The sequence below is a fragment of the Oryx dammah genome, unplaced genomic scaffold (assembly GCF_014754425.2).
Source record: "Oryx dammah isolate SB20612 unplaced genomic scaffold, SCBI_Odam_1.1 HiC_scaffold_2, whole genome shotgun sequence".
Lineage (NCBI taxonomy): Eukaryota > Metazoa > Chordata > Mammalia > Artiodactyla > Bovidae > Oryx > Oryx dammah.
In genome coordinates, this window is record NW_024070186.1 from 157,329,385 (window position 1) to 157,345,200 (window position 15,816).

Sequence of the window (15,816 nt, forward strand, 5' to 3'; positions counted from 1 at the left end):
ACAGTCCCAGAAGACATGGGCCGGAGATTAGGAGGGTGTTTCTGAGGAAGACTTAGTGTCTGCCATTAGGCAGAAGAAAAACACTCACCACCACTAATTATCAGAGAAATGCCAATCAAAAGTTTAAAGAGGTATCACCTCACACCAGCTCAATACCAATTCAAAACTGCAAAAAGAAATGCTGGCTTACTGTTCACAACTGAATGTTCATTAACACATTCTGATTTTAATATCAAGCTACATTTAGATACTGGGTTAGCCAAAGGGTTCCTCTGGTCATTAGGTAAAGATAAGACACATTTTTCATTTTTACGAAGAACTTTATTGAACAACGTATTCATTTTGTTCTACTACCTTCTTCCAATTTACAGGCAACTTACAACTCAGAATTCCATCATCCCAAAACTTTTTAACTTTTTGAGTAAAGAACTGTTCCAGGTGCCCTCAGCCAGGGTATTGATATTTTCTCCATTAAGAGAATTTTGTAAAGACCGAAATACATGGACATCTGAAGGTGGAATGTCTGGTGAACACAGCGGATGAATCAGAACTTCCCAGCCAAGCTGTAACAGTTTTTTCCTGGTCATCAAAGAAACATATGGTCTTGCAGTATCCTGATGGAAGATTATTCGTTTTCTGTTGACTAATTCCAGACACCTTTTGTCGAGTGCTGCCTTCAGTTGGTCTAACTGAAGAGCATTGGGAACATTATTGGAATTAATCGTTTGGTTTTCTGGAAGGAGCTCATAAAAAGACTCCCTTCCACTCCCACCACCTACACGACATCACCTTCTCTGGATGAAGACCAGCCTGGGTGTGACTGGTTGGTGGTGGTTCATTTTGCTTGCCCCACAATCTCTTCTGCTCCACATTATTGTACTGTATCCACTTTTCATCACCGGTCATAATTTGCTTTAAAAACAGAACGTTCTCCTTATGTTTAAGTAGAGAATCACATGTGAAAATAAGATCAAGGTTTTCTTCACTTATTTGGAACCCAGACATTAAAGTGATTAACATAACCGAGCTGGTATAAATGATGTTTAACAACTGATTTGGATCTTTTGAGTTTGCCCCACTGTCTCCCGTGCAGTGTAACATGGATCGTGCTCAAAAACATCTCGACTGGATCACTATCAACCTCAACTGGTCTACCCGATGGTGGGGCATCATCCAGCAGGAAATCTCCAGCACAAAGCTTCACAAACCCCTTCTGACACATTCAATACGTCACAGCACCTTCTCCATACACTGCACAAATCTTTTTTGCATTTCTGTTGCACTTTTACTTTTCTTAAAATAATAAAGCATAATATGCTGAAAATGTTGCTTTTTTCCCTTCCATTTCCATTACTAAAGTGGCTGCACCAAAAATCTACCAATTTTGGTAAGCTATTTTTAAAGGCATGCTGGTAGGACAGCTGTCACCTTCCAATCTAATAAAATTGCTTCTTTTGAATGAAGTTAAACACAACTAAGCGCTACTAGAGTCACTGTATGGAAAAAAAAAAACTTTCTGGTCAACCCAACATTTCTTCTGATGTAGGATTTCAATGTCTAACAAAAAGACAGTATTTTACATACTGTTACAACTTGTTGCTGTTCTGTCCTGTCTGACTCTGCAACCTCATGGATGGCAGCATGCCAGGACTCCCTGCTGCCGATCAAATTTTGACTTGCTTCAGAAATATTTCATGATGAGTATACTTCCGTTAAAAACCAGATAGTAAATTGTTAATAAATTCTGGTTTGGGTAAGTTTAAAAGCAATGCCATGCACCCCTCACAGGACAGAGTCCAACGGCTTGGGGGACCCCTGCTGTCCTCCAGGACACAGCGCCCAACACGCCACTCACAATTCAGCAGTGGCCAGTTCACCCCCTCAGACAGTCCGAGTGAAGCTCTGAAGTTCAGTGTTGTGATTATTCAATGTCATAACTTAGAAATTCCAACTGAAGTAGAGCCCACCAGTCCTGTGCCTTGACTGGAAAATGGAGAACAAAAAGCAAAGTAAAGGTCAACCTGAGTCAACTCACTCCTTGTTTCAAGAGTGCTGTGTCTGAATGCTTGCGTGCCCCCAGATCCACACGCAGGGATTCTAAGGGCAGTGGCCGGGGCCGCCCTCGGCAGGCGACAGGTCATGAGGGCGGGGTCCCCAGGAGTGGGGCTCACACCCTTATGAAGGAGACAGACCCCAGCCCCTCTCCTCCGCGTGAGACACAAGGAGCAGTCTGCCACCAAGAGAAAGCCCTCACCCTGCCAGGCTGATGCCCCAACCCAGACTATCAGCCTCCAGAGCAATGAGACATAAATGTCTACTGTTGGCGGGATGGGCCACCCTCTGCGGGTTTGCAACAACAGCCCGGATGGACTGCGGCAACGTCAGCAGCGATGCACGGGACAGCCTGGAATCTGGAATCTAAAAAAGTCCCAATAGCACCGCAAAAATCAAAACCCTGAAGCACAAAGCTTACAAAATATATACATATGCACGTGTGCAGAAAACAGTGAAACTCAGGTGAGCACAGACAAATTATAAAATGCAGAGCTCTTGCTGCTCACGAGCAACACACTCAACATCGTTAAGAGGACCATTCTTTCTATAGATTCAACAGAATCTCAGTCAAATTCCTCCCAAACATATTTGACAAATTGTTTCAAAACCTAGAGGAGATGACAGAAGACTAAACAACACAGTTACAGAAACCCCTCATTCAAAGCCCAAGACTTACGGTAAAGCGACAGAAATGAAGAGTGTGATGTTGGAGAGCAGAGAAAGACATAGAACAGAAGAGAAAGCACAAAAATAGACCCATGTGAATCCAGTCAAGTGACCAGTCAAAGGGACAGTGTACCAGAGGAAGGCCGTGTGTACCAGAGGAAGGCCGTGTGTACCAGAGGAAGGAACTGTGGCCACAAATGGCCAGGAAGCAACTGGAAACGTGGGAAAATGAATGTAGATACAAATACTCTAACTCACACACAAAAAAATTCACTCAGAATGGTCCGTAAACATTAATTTTTCAAATGCAAAATCATAACCATTATAGAATAAAATCTATGTAATCTTGGGTTTGGTATGAGTTTTTAAGTAAAACACCAAACACTAGTCCATGAAAGAAAAAACTGTGATGCTGTCTATTAAAATGTTAAATGTCTACCTCATGAAAGACCCTGTTAAGAGAATAAAAAGACAAATCACAGGGGCTTTCCTGGTGGTCTGCTGGTGGGGAATCCAGCTCCCAACGCAGGGCACACAGATCCCATCCCTGCGCCAGGAAGATCCCACATGCTGCACGGTAGTTCTTCAGGGTTCCAATTTCTGCATGGCCTTACCAACAGTAGCTTCCTCTTTCTTTTCTTCTTATAGTAGCCATTCTAATAGATGCAAAGTGGTATCTTGCTGTGGGTTATTTCTGTTTTTGTTTGTGTGGGTTGAGCCGTGAGGCTTGCGGGATCTTAGTTCCGCAACCAGGGATTGAACCTGGGCCTTCGGCAGTGAAAGCACAAAGTCCGAGCCATAAGCCCACCAGGGAATTCCCTCTCACTCTGGTTTTTCCACTTCCTTGATGGCTAGTGATGCTGAACATCTTTTCACGTCTTTACTGGCACCAGGTTTAGCAGTGACTTCTTGGGTATGACAACAAAAGCACAGGCAGTAAGATAAAACATAAATAAACTGCACTTCACAAATACTTAAAGCTTTTGTGCTTCAAAGGATACTCTCAAGAAAGTAAAAAAACAACCTAGAGAATAGAAAAAAATATTTGCTAATCACAAGTCTGATAAGCACCTTGTATCCAGAACATACAGAGAGCTCTTACAACTCAGCTACAAAGGGATAAACAACCCAAATTTTAAATGGGCAAAGGATTCAAGCAGACTTTTCTCCAAATAAGATACACAAATAGCATGAGAAGCTGTTCAGCATCATTAGCTGTCAAGGATACACAAATAAAAACCACCATGTGGTACCACTTCACATCCATTAGAAAGGCTGTTATCAAAACAACTTAATTCAGAAAAGGAAAAAAAAGAAGTGAAAAAGAAAGGACACTAACAAGAGCTGGAAAAAATATGCAGAACATGAGACATAGCCCACTGCCAATGAGAATGTGATGTTGCAGCCACTGAGGAAAACAGCTTGGCAATTCTTCAAAAAGATGAACACAGAGTTAACACATAATCTAGCAAGTCTAAACCTAGGAATATACACAAAGGATTGAAAACAGATATTCAAACAAAAACTTACACAGTAACTTTCATAGCAGCACAGTTCCCAAGAGTGCAAAGGTGGAAATAACCCAAACTTCTGTCTAAGGACGAGCGTGCAGTCTGTCCAAAGACTGTCCACTACAATGTGGACAGACATCAGAACCACTGCAGTAGGAGGAGGGGAAAAAAAGAACACTAAAGGCCGTGTACTATACGCCATCTGTATGAAACATCCACAGCAGGTAAATCATAGGACAGAAAGTGGACTCGTGGGGGCCAGGGGTCACAGGAGGGTGGAGAGGGGAATGGGCGCTTAGGGGGTTTCCCATCAGAGTGAAAGTAGACAGAGGGGCCAGCTGCACGCAAGACGACGCACTGAATGTCACAGCAGCAGACACTTAACGGTGAGCTTCATCCTATGTAAACTCCACCGCAGCAACAGCCAAAGAGAGCGCCCTGAGCCCCGGGCAGCCCCCGCCTCGGCCGAGCCTCCAGGGCTGTCCACGGCCCGGCCGCGGCAGGGCCCGGCCAGCCACCCTGCGGACGCTCGTGCCCCGGCCACACTGTCACTCAGCTCCTCCCTCCAGCAGCTCCCTCGCCGAGTCCCAGGCCACCTTCCCTGCCTCCTTCACAGGTGCATGGGGATCCACGACCCCGCATCGGGGCTCACGGGGTCTCAGTGTGCAGCTGCCAAGGGTCGTGTCCCCAGAATAGGTGGAAATGAGTGTTTCCTGAGCCTCGCTGTGTATAAGCAGCTGGCTCAGGTCGTCCTGAGACGCAGGCGTGGCCCACCTACAACCACCAGCCTCTAAAAGCAGCTGCTCACTCAGGCAAAAGCAGGACCAAGTGTGTGAGTCAAATGAACACTGTGCCCAGCCACCCAGTCCTGCGGGGCTCAGGTCCACGTGAGCTGCAGGAGCCGCACAGATGCTGTTATAAATACACTGGCCTGGGGCTCCCCAGGGCCGGCTCCAGGAAGTGGATTCACGCTGGTATTTTTATCCTTGGTTAGAGCAGAGGGTGCCTGCGCCTCACTTCCGTCCACACACCTCCACTCTCTGGAAACTAAAGATACACTCGGGGTCCTGCCTGGTCCCACCTGTGGCTCTCCACAAACCTCAGGGCTCCTCAGCACGCAGTGGGGTGCCGTGGGGGCCCTGTCTGAGCCAGAGGGACCTGTGCCTTCAGGACCTGGGGAGGCTTTGCTTCTCTATGCTCAGACCACAGCAAGGTGCTTCTCCAGCCCAGCACCAAGGAGACAGGCCTCCATCTACCCCACCTGCAATACATCAGCACCTCCAACCTCAAGGCAGGTCCGGCCCAGCCCTCACTAAACAGAGGACCTCAGTGCCAGACCCAAGTCCCGCAGCCGGGAGGGACAGGGTCTGTGTGTGAACCCCAGGGAGAGTGCTAGGGAGGCCCTGGAGGCACCCCGGGGCCCGTGGGCCAGCAGGAATCCGGAGACGTCTGGAAGAGGCAGGGACACTGCCCAGAAAAGGGAAGTCCTATCCCAGCACCTGCTAACGTGACCTTTTATAGAAACAGGGTCTCAGCCCATAATTCAGCCAAAATAGAGCAAGTCTTTCAGGTCAGCCCTGATCCACTGTGACGACACTGGTATAAAGAGGGGCTCTGGATACAAGGCAGGGCCTTTGTGAGGCTGGAGCTGTGCAGCCTCAAGCCAGGAATCACCCAAGCCAGGCACAGCCTGAGTCAGGCCCTCGCAGGCACCCCTGCAGCCCCGCCAACACTGTGATTCCACACTTCCGGCCCCCGGAACTGCAGGACCACCAACTTCTGCTGTTCTAAGCCACCCATCTTATGGTATGCTGCTGCAACAGCACCAGACACAGACAGGCGCCCTCTGCCCTGCCCTCCGCTCTCCAGACCATGGGGGAGGTGACAGGCAGGGCCCTTCACAGACCTAGGCCACGGCAGACGGTCCCTTCTGGCCCTGACCCTCGGGGCGCCGGCCACAGCTCACAGCTTCCTGAGGCCCCTGGGAGGATGAGGACGAGGAGGAGCGGGGGGGGGCCTCCTTGAGCTGGTCACTGAGCACCCCCAGAAACCCCAGGCAGCAGACCCCAGCTCCTGTCTATGTCCTTTGGACCCACTCCCCAGCCATCAGCAATTTGAAATGGCCATCCATCCCTTTTAATCTCAGTAGGGGAGGAAGCCCAGGGAGGCACAGAAAGCGGACCCTCAGCCTCATCGCTGCATCTCAACTGTGTCCACGGGGCCCAGACTGGCCTCTTAAGGGGCGGAGGACAGAACAGGCTGTGGGGCCAACCCCTCGCTTCTCCGAGGTGCCTGGGGTTAAGCCCGGAAGCAGGGAGGGAAGTGGTGGATGGGGGCCAGGATGGCAGGACGCTGAGGGCACAGGCCCAGGCCCGCAGGTGTGGGGTGCAGGGGAGAGCCCACCTGCCTCCACACAGACCCAACAAATGACCACCGCATGGGTGGCCCTGCGCAGGAGGTCCAGTGCCAGTCAAAGGTCAGCTCCCGGGCCGTTGGTCCACAAACCGCAGGATGGACAGACTGCAGCACCACGGGCATGCCCACACAGCACCTTCCATCTGGGAATCCAGGCTTGACCAGTCACAGAAAATGCCACTGGTGGGGAGGGAGGCGGCTCAGAGCTCCACGCGCTTCTCGGGAAGGCGGAGGTCAGCTCCCCGCAGAGCAGTCCAGGGCGCAGTAGTCGCCGCTGCTGCCCTCGCACTGGGGGGGCATGGGCCGGGGGCAGCCCGCAGGGGCCCAGTCCTCCTGCGGCAGGTAGGTGGGCGATGGCTCCCCCCACTCCACGTGTTCTGTTGGCAGCACATCTGCCGGGAGGCCAGGCCCAGGGCTGCCCTCCTCCTCCAGGCCCGCCGACGGCCAGGCGTCTGCTGGGTCACAGTGCAGTAAAGCGACGGCCTCCCGGACACGGGCTTCCAGGAGGGCTCCTCGTGGGGGGCCGGCATGGTCCCTGCCTGCCTGTGGGCTGGCTCTGCGGGCCCCTATCCAGGTCTAGAATAGAGCAGCGGGAGGAGGGCAGGCCTCAGGAGGTGTGTTCAGGACTCAGCATGGGAGCACCTGCCCCTTCTCCACGAAGCTTTCCAGACAACCACACCCAGAGGCCCAGAGCACCCTGTCCACCCACCACGGGCCAGTCCAGCCTCGGCACCGGGCCCCCTCCCTCCCCACGCCCCGCTGCATGGGGCCTGGGGCTCACAGAGGCCTAAGCCAGGGTGTAGATATGGGCCAAAGACAGTGCTGCCCCTCACCCCAACCCCACTACCCACACACACGCACACACGCACACACGCACACATGCACACACGCGGTACTGTTGGGCCTAGCACCTCCGGGCCAAGGTCAGCAGGTCTGGACCCCTCTGTGGGACCACAGGAGGCCCCCACCTCCAAAAGGAAGCTGTTTCTGTATATAAATCAACGAAGTTAGAACACTCCCTTTCACCATGCACACACACAAAAACTCAAAATGACTTAAAGATCTAAACATAAGACACGTCCCCATAAAACTCCCAGAAGAGAACATAGACAGAACATTCCCTAACATAAATCATTCTAAAGTCTTCACAGGTCAGTCTCCCAAGGCAACAGAAACAAAAATAAGCAAATGCAACCTAATCAGCTAACAAGCTTTTCCACAACAAAGGAAACCATAAACAAAGTGAAAAGACAGCATGCAGACTAGGAGAAAATATTTGCAATCTGTGACCCACAAGGGATTAATTTTTAAAATATACAGACAGCTCACACAACTCACTAACAACATCAACAACAAAAAATAAAAAATAAAAAAATGGGCAGAAGACTGAAAAAGACATTTCTCCAAAGAAGAAACACAAATGCCCAAGAGGTACATGAAGCAATGCTCGCCATCAGTAATTATTAGAGAAATGCAAATGGAAACTACAGTGAGGTACCATCTCACACTGGTCAGAACGGCCATCATTAAAAGCTGCAAAAAGGACTTCTCTGGCGGAACAGTGGATAAGAATCCACCTGCCAACGCACAGGACGTGGGTTCGATCCCTGGTCCAGGAAGATTGCACATGCCATGGAGCAACTAAGCCTGTGTGTCACAACTACTAAGCCCGCGTGCTGTGAGTACTGAAGCCAGCGTGCCTAGAGCTTGTGCTCCCCAACAGAAGTCACCGCAACAAGAAGCCCACGCACAGCCATGGAGCAGTCCTCACCACAACCAGAGAAAGCACAGACACACAGCAATGAAGACCCAGCACAAACAGCAATACATAAATAAGCAAAAAAAGCTACAAACAATAAACGCTGGAGAGGGTGTAGAGAAATGGGAAACCTCCTACACTGTTAGGAATCAACTGGTCATCCACTGTAGAAAACTGTATGGATGCTCCTTAAAATAAAAAAACAGAGCTACCATGTGACCCAGCAATCCCACTCTTGGGCATATATCCAGACAAAATTCTAATTCAAAAAGATACATGCATTACCATGCGTAGAATTAGACAGCTGGTGGAACTTTGCTATATGAGGCAGAGAGCTCAAATCTGTTGCTCTGTGACAACCTAGAGGGGTGGGAGATGGGAGGGAGGTTCAAGAGGAAGGGACATGCGTGTATATTATATATATATATATATATATATATATATATATATATAAAACTGAAACCAACAATATTGTAAAACAACTACCCTCCAATTAAAAATACATAATTTTTTAAAAGATATATGTACCTCAATGTTCACTAAAGCATTGTGCCAAGACACAGAAACAATCTAAATGTCTATCAATTGTGAATGGATGAAGAAGATGTGTGTGTGTGTGTGTGTGTGTGTGTGTGTGTGTGCGCGCGTGCATGCGCGCGCGTGCACAATGGAATATAACTCAGCCACAGAAAGAATGAAATAATGCCATTTGCAGCAACACGGTTGCAATCAGAGGTTATCATACTAAGTGAAATAAGTCAGACAAAGACAAATACCATGCGAGATCACTTATATGACACAAGTGAACGTGTCCACAAAACAGAGACAGGCTCCTGGACATAGAAGACACGTGATCGCCAAGGGGGTGGGGAGGGGCATTCCGGGAGCTGAGGGCCAGCAGACGCAAACTCTTCCACACACGAAGCATAAACAGCAAGACCTCCTATAGAGCCAATACCCTGTCACAAACCATCATGGAAAAGAATTTTTTAAGAAGCTGAATTTTTTAAGAAGCATACATGGGGCCAGGGATCTCCATCAAGTGCAGCACACACACCCTCCATCGGAGAGCCAGTCCAAGGCTCCACACCATGTCCTGGGGGGGTCTAACTAACCCCCGGCAGCTGCTATGGTTCTACAGGGAAGGGGCTGGGTGCCTACAGCCCAGAAGGGGAGTTCAGGGTAACATTTACCCCACAGCCCTGACCAAGGCCTCAGCTTTAAGCTCCAAATTATCTCTCTCGATGACAATCTTAGAAACCATACTTTTCTGTTAAGAGAGAAAAGAGCCAGAAGGAACCCAGCCATGCAGAGCCAGCAGGGAGAACCTGGGCAGAGCCAGTCAGCGGACCCCCGGAAGCTCCGTCCTCTGACAAAGCAAGGGGCCCAAGACAGTGAGATCAGAGGCCATCCATGGGGCCCTCCTGCCGCTCCTTCTGCCTGTGGAGCAGGAGCGCCTGGCCAGCAGCGGGGACCACGGGGCCGCCAAGCTGTCCTCAGGGTGGCCTGTGAGAGCCCACGAGGGCACCATGACGGGGTTGGGAGGCCAACTCATCACACCAGCCAGCGGGCCTGGAGGGGTCAGGCCCTCCACAGCGGCCACCAGAGTAGCCCAGGGAGCAGGGACGGCCCCGGGGCAGCAGAAGACGCAGCCCCTGGCGCTGGCACCTCACAGGGCTGCTGCAAACCGAAGAGGCGATGTCACAAGAATCTTCTCGTTTTTCCATCAGCAATGAAATCAGAGACACGAGAGGAAAAAGAGCTCAGCAACACGACAAAGCTAAGTTTTCTTCTTGCCCATTTGAGTCACAGTGTGTATATATCTCTATATATACTCTACAGGCCATTGTATACACTAAAAAAGCCCTAAGCACTGACAGAGGCCCCCAAACCTCACCCAAGCCCACATCCTGGGGAGGCCGGACATCTGGGCACCCCAGCCCCACCCCAACTCTGGCCCGCAGGGTCACAAACCTGGAAGTCCCCGTTGTGCACACTGTACAGAGGCTGGAAGAATGGGCCTGGAGACGGCACATCCTGGTACAAGGCTGTTTTCATCCTGTAGCCAGGAGACGGCAGTCAGAGGCTGCAGAGACCTGAGCCAGGGGGCTCCTTGCGGCCCTGCTCCAGCGGTCACTGCAGGGACCTTGGCTCCTTCTCGCAGCAGGCCCGTCCCTGCCCCGTGCGCTCTCCCCTCACTGGGTGCAGGTCTGACACCAGGTACCTATGGCCCCTGTGCAGGTGACCCCACAGAACCGAGTTATACCAAGCCATCCAGTGGAGGTGCCCGGCTCTGTCCTCAGTCTGAGACGGAGACAGCACCTCCAGAAAGCCCGCCCGATTTCTCCCTGAGCATCTACCCACCTAGGGTAGATGGTGGACCCAGTGGTCCTCCCCTGAGGACGGCGCACTGGGCTCCAATCCAGCAGGTCCAGGTCAACTTCAGCAGCCTCCCCGGGGGCCTAGCCTGATTCCCCACACCAGGGCTGGCCTCAGGGGGCACAGGTCACATCGCCCCCACCCGCACATCCCGTCAGTTTCTATTCCTGAGACCCTGGCACGTCCCTCCCCTTTGCTCCATCTCTGCTTCTCCCGCCAGCTCCCACACTTGCCTCCGTCTGGACACTGCTGCTGGTTGCCCCGCAGGCCTCCTCCTCACTTGTACCACGAACTTCCTCTCTCAAAACATCAGCCAGGTCACATCACACGTGGCCAGGCTTCAAGGGCTTTCCTTTGACCCAAGGGAAAGCCTGACCCCTCCCTCGCCCAGGCTCTCTGTCCAGCCGCCTCTCACCCTCTCTGCTCCCTGTCCATGCCCAGCCAGTCTCCTGCGGGGCCAGCCCTGCACCCTGTCACCTGACCATGTGATGGCTTGTTTCAGGAGGGCCTTTGTGGTCATCTGGATCTCAGCAGCATCCCCCAGGGCTGGGGACTGGGGCCCGTGGAAGCCAGACGCCCAGCACTGGGCCCACCGAACCAGGCAACGGGCTGGCGCCTCCAGAGGCAGGAGACAGGGCTTAGACCACGGCCTGGTCTCCAGGGCTCTTGGGGACACACTGCCTACCACCCCTACGCACATGGCAATTTGGGAACTCCCCACTGGTCCAGGGCAGAGGCCTGAAACCCCTCCCCATCCAGGAGCATGCGGGGAGGGGCCACAGGTTTAGACCTTCAATGCACCGTTGACCCCATGCCCAAGCATACACACACACACACACACACACACACACGATCACACGCACACATGCACACACTTCCACACACAATCACACGCACATAAGCACATGCTCTCACAAACATCCCTGGCCACCCACCTGGGCGACAGTTTGAACAGTAAGTAGGTCAGGCTGCTCAGCAGGAGGAAGAGGGACACAGCGACCAGGGTGCTATTGGATTGCCCCAGAGCAGGGACCAGGCGACCTGCGGCGAGAAGGACCAGGGCTGTGTCCCTCTGACTCGCCTGGCAAGGCATCCAGCCGAGCACCTGGGCCACAGGGAGAGTACCGGACAGGCCCTCTTCATGCCTGCAAGAGCACCTTGGTGAGGCACACGCCCCTGGGCCTCGCCTTTTCCATCCACAGAGTCAACAGGGTCTGCGATCCTTCAGGACCTCCGTCCACGGGGTCAGCCAGGCTGCCCTAAGCAGACGAGGCCACGCCCAGCTCCGCAGGCAGCAGCGGGCCCTGGTGTGCAGCCTGGGGCCACGGTAGCTCCCGGAGACCCCCAAGCTGACCCCATTGACCACCTCAGAGAGAGGGAGTCGGAGGGGCAAAGGTGGGACACCCAGAGGCAGGCAGGGGCCCCACCCAGACACCGGGGGCAGTGGCCACGGCAGCGCCCACCTCGTCTGTGGGGGGCGGCGAAGCAGGCAGGCTGGCTCCAGTCACTCCACACGCCTTCGTATCGCTCCTCCTCCGCCACCTCGCCCTCTAGGGAGGCCATCTGGACGCGCAGCCGGGCCTCATAGGCAGAACCGGGGTCCAACTCGGCGGCTTCAAGTTTGAGCCAGGTCACCCCAACGATGTGATCCTTGTGCCGAGCCCACTGGGGATGAGGACAGTCGGAGATGCTGGTGGGGAGGCTGGGCCACCAGCCCTAGAGGACATGCACGCGGGGACGCTGCCCAGGCCCACACGCTCACATGCAGTCACTTGCGTGCACACTCATCCACACAGGCGGGCCCTGTGAACACGCGCACACACACCCAGAGGCACACTCACCACTCTGCACTCACATACCCTTGGCTCTGGTCACTGCCTTCCTCGTAATTCCAAGGTGAAAGCACCCTGGGTGGGAAGAGCGGCATCTCCTGCTGCTTCCAGGAGAGACGGGCCCCAGGGTGGGCGGCCCAGCCTTACCTCCCAGGCTTCCTCCTGCCTCTTGAAGGCCAGCTCATAGCTGAGGAGCATGGCCAGCGGCTCCAGGGCAGGATTGACACTCCAGGTCAGGACACAGTGCTCAGAGCTGACGTTGCTCTGCAAGTCCGAGGGGGGGTCCAGCTTCACTGAAACAGAGCAAAGCCACGTGAGGGTGTGTGGGTCAGCACACCCAAGACTGGGGATCAGAAAGATTCCCGGGAAGGATGAGGGTGTGACCAAGGCCCTCTCGGAACAAGGCCTCCCTGGGAGACTGGTCCAGAGAAGGCCCAGGTGGGACGATACAGCCCCTGAGGCAGCCAAGGTGCATCTCAAATCTAAGCTGGTGTGCCTGAAGTGCATTTCAAGGCACTCACGCTGCAGCTCCAGCCCCAACTCAAAGCCCTGCTCCTTCATCCTCCTCCGGACCTGAGCCCTCCAGCAACCAGTGGGCCCGCCCCTCACCCCCCGGTCCCCACCTGCTGCGAGCCCTGAATCTGTCTGCAGTGACTGGGCGCACTGACTGGGTGGCGGGGGTTATGGGCGGTGGGCTCTGTGGCCAGGGGATTCCCAGCCAACACACCCAACCCAGGTCTCACCGTGTCTCCGGGGCAGATACTGCGGATCCACAAGGCTGACCTGCTCCTTCCCAGAGATGTGGCGGTGGAAGGTGATGGTGAAGTTGTCAGCAGGCACGAGGACCTCCTCGGGTGGCAGCTCCACAGTGCACACGTCAGCCCAGAAGACACACTTGTGCTTGCTGCCCGGCACGACGTTGCTGGAAAGGACGCATGTGGGCACCAAGGGACCACGGCCCCCCAGCTCCCTGCCCTCTGCCCCCGCTCTCCGGCCTCACCTGGTGAAGAGCAGCCAGGAGCCAGCCCCCTGGCCCGGCGCTGGGCCAGGCCAACGGCACTCAATCCTGAGGACATTGTTATTGTGGCAGGTGAAAGCCCCAGGCCCCGGCCCTGGAACAGTGACCGTGGCAAGTCCACCATGGCTGCCTCGGGGCAGGGCCGGGGGGAAGGGCCTGGCGCTGACCCCCTCTGACAGGGCAGGCCCAAGAGAAGGAGCCCCGAGGTGACCACAAGGCTCTGACCGTGTGCCCTGGGTGGGGCTGAAGACCTGACTGGTCTGCGGAAGACACACACCCGCAGCCCAGACCCTGCCCCACTCTGCACCTACACCCCCCGCACGCCGAGCCAGCCCTCACCTCCTCTGTCCCCCAGGACAGGGACCCCCAGGCTGAGCCAGGCGCAGACACAGGCGCAGAGCAGGAAGCAGGTGCCTGCCTCTCGCATCAGAACTTCGCTCTGCAAGGTCCAACCTGGAAGAGGCTGGGCTGAGGGGCTGTGTTGAGAGCACTGTCCCCCCCCCCGAGGTGGCACTGTGGGGAGGGCACTTCAAGCAAGTCACCCCCCACTCCCTCATCCCACCCCGTGAAGGAGGCCGAACACCGCAGGGGAGCGGCACCCGCAGGAGCTCAAGCTCAGGCCTCCCGGGTCTGAATCAGCCATGTGTCCAGGTCTGTCCAGCAGGCAACGCTCCGAGCCTGGGCCCCAGGTCCCTCCTGCAGGGGAGGCAGGGTTGGGGGAACACGGTGGTGGACGACAACCGAAGGGCAGGTCTGCTGGAGCCCCTGGTGTCACACCTGGGCCAACTGTGCAAGGTGTATCATCCACGTTGAGTTCCCACCAGAGCCACGAGAGGCGGAGGGCGGTCCCTGGTCCCCGACGGGGAGCTGACCCCAGGGCTCTGCCCCAGGACAGCAGAGGAAAGGCAGCGGGTGTCCACACGCCCGCCAGCACTTCCCACACTGCTGCCACAGGTCTGTCCCGAGGAGCCCTGCAGGGGCAGCACCCCAGGGTGGGTGCGAGGAAGCACCTGCTGACGCCCTGTCACCCCATTTTTGCAGCCCCAGATGGTACACTGATAGCTCCTTCGCAGGAAGCAGGGCCAGCCTGGTTATGCAAGCCTGATGGGTGATAAGGACTCTCAGAAAAGCAGGAGACAAGCACAGACCGCAGCACGGAAGCGCGCAGAGCCCACACCCACTCTCCCAGCAGCGGACGCCCTCCCCCACCCGCCGCAGCCTCCTCATGGACCCACAGGACAGACCCCTGTCGGGTCAACAGGTAGGAAGACCCCACCTGCCCCTGGACTGAAGCATCACCTGCCACAAACCGCCCAGCAGTCAAGGGTGGAGGGAGCCCGAGACGGGGTCAGAGGGAGCACCAGGATGCCGGGGGCGGGAAGCGGGCACCAGGATGTGGGGGGGCAGGGGGCACTTGGGATGTGGGGGACAGGGGACATTTAGGATGTGGGGCAGGAAGAAGCGCCAGGATGGCCCCAGGGAGGCCCAGTCACACCCAGAGGAGACAAGCCTCGGGGTGGCCACGACGCAGGATGGGGCCCCACGGGAGAGCGGCCCCGCAGGCCCGTCCTGCAGGGGCCGGGCTGACATCCCCACCCGGCTCGTGCCTTCCCACTGGGCCGTGGACACGGCCTTCAGCACACAGCACTCTGGCCCCTTGTCCCAACCCCGTTTCCTCCCTGGCCTCGGGGTCAAGGTCTGGCCGGATGACCACCAGCCCAGAGCCTGCCTCCCGGCTTCCTGGCCCGCCATGACGTCGTGGGCTGCCATGCAGCTGCACCCCTCCCGGGACCTCACAGGGTCGGCTCTCCAGGCCTCACCAGGTGAGACGCCCGCAGGGCGGGGTTTCTGCATTGCACCACACCCTCCAGATTGGCCTTACCCACTTCCTGTCCCCTTTCACACAGTCTGTACTTTTTAATGGGGACAGAGGGGTACCCCGTTACTCTCCCTGCCCATCCCAGGGGGTGGGATGGAGGCTGCGGTTGAAATGGCACTGGTCCACCACTGCCCTCACTGCTGGGAGAGCAGGAAGGAGCCCAGAGGCTGGCTCCCGGGGCAGCTTGGACCTGGGGAGGCGGGCCTGAGACACAGGACGAGGCAGGAAACGGGAGCAGGACCCGGCGCCCACGGCAACCTGGCACCACAAGGCAAAGGGCCGAGGACCCTGCTGGGCAAGAG

General features: G+C 55.2%; 1 protein-coding gene across 1 annotated transcript; it reads right to left on the reverse strand.

Annotated features, from left to right (window-relative positions):
- Positions 1–299: 299 nt before the first annotated feature.
- LOC120882220 (interleukin-9 receptor-like) lies at positions 300–15,387 on the reverse strand. Its single transcript, XM_040266129.1, has 9 exons — positions 14,997–15,387; positions 14,198–14,331; positions 13,975–14,074; positions 13,361–13,612; positions 12,765–12,910; positions 12,249–12,450; positions 11,721–11,826; positions 10,381–10,465; positions 300–7,223 (listed from the first exon to the last, which is right to left on the reverse strand). Exons 1-9 carry the CDS (start codon positions 15,385–15,387, stop codon positions 6,882–6,884), a joined length of 1,758 nt encoding a protein of 585 aa, XP_040122063.1. The 3' UTR covers positions 300–6,881.
- Between the last annotated feature and the right edge of the window lie 429 nt (positions 15,388–15,816).

What these genes read in the sequence shown, in the direction of transcription:
- LOC120882220 (XM_040266129.1), bottom strand. Translation starts at nt 15,387, where the DNA reads ATGGCGGGCCAGGAAGCCGGGAGGCAGGCTCTGGGCTGGTGGTCATCC. An exon ending in TGTTCGGCCTCCTTCACGGG is followed by an intron (nt 14,075 to 14,197) that starts GTGGGATGAGGG and finishes TGGACCTTGCAG; the next exon opens with AGCGAAGTTCTGATGCGAGA. An exon ending in GTATCTGCCCCGGAGACACG is followed by an intron (nt 12,911 to 13,360) that starts GTGAGACCTGGG and finishes GCTCTGTTTCAG; the next exon opens with TGAAGCTGGACCCCCCCTCG.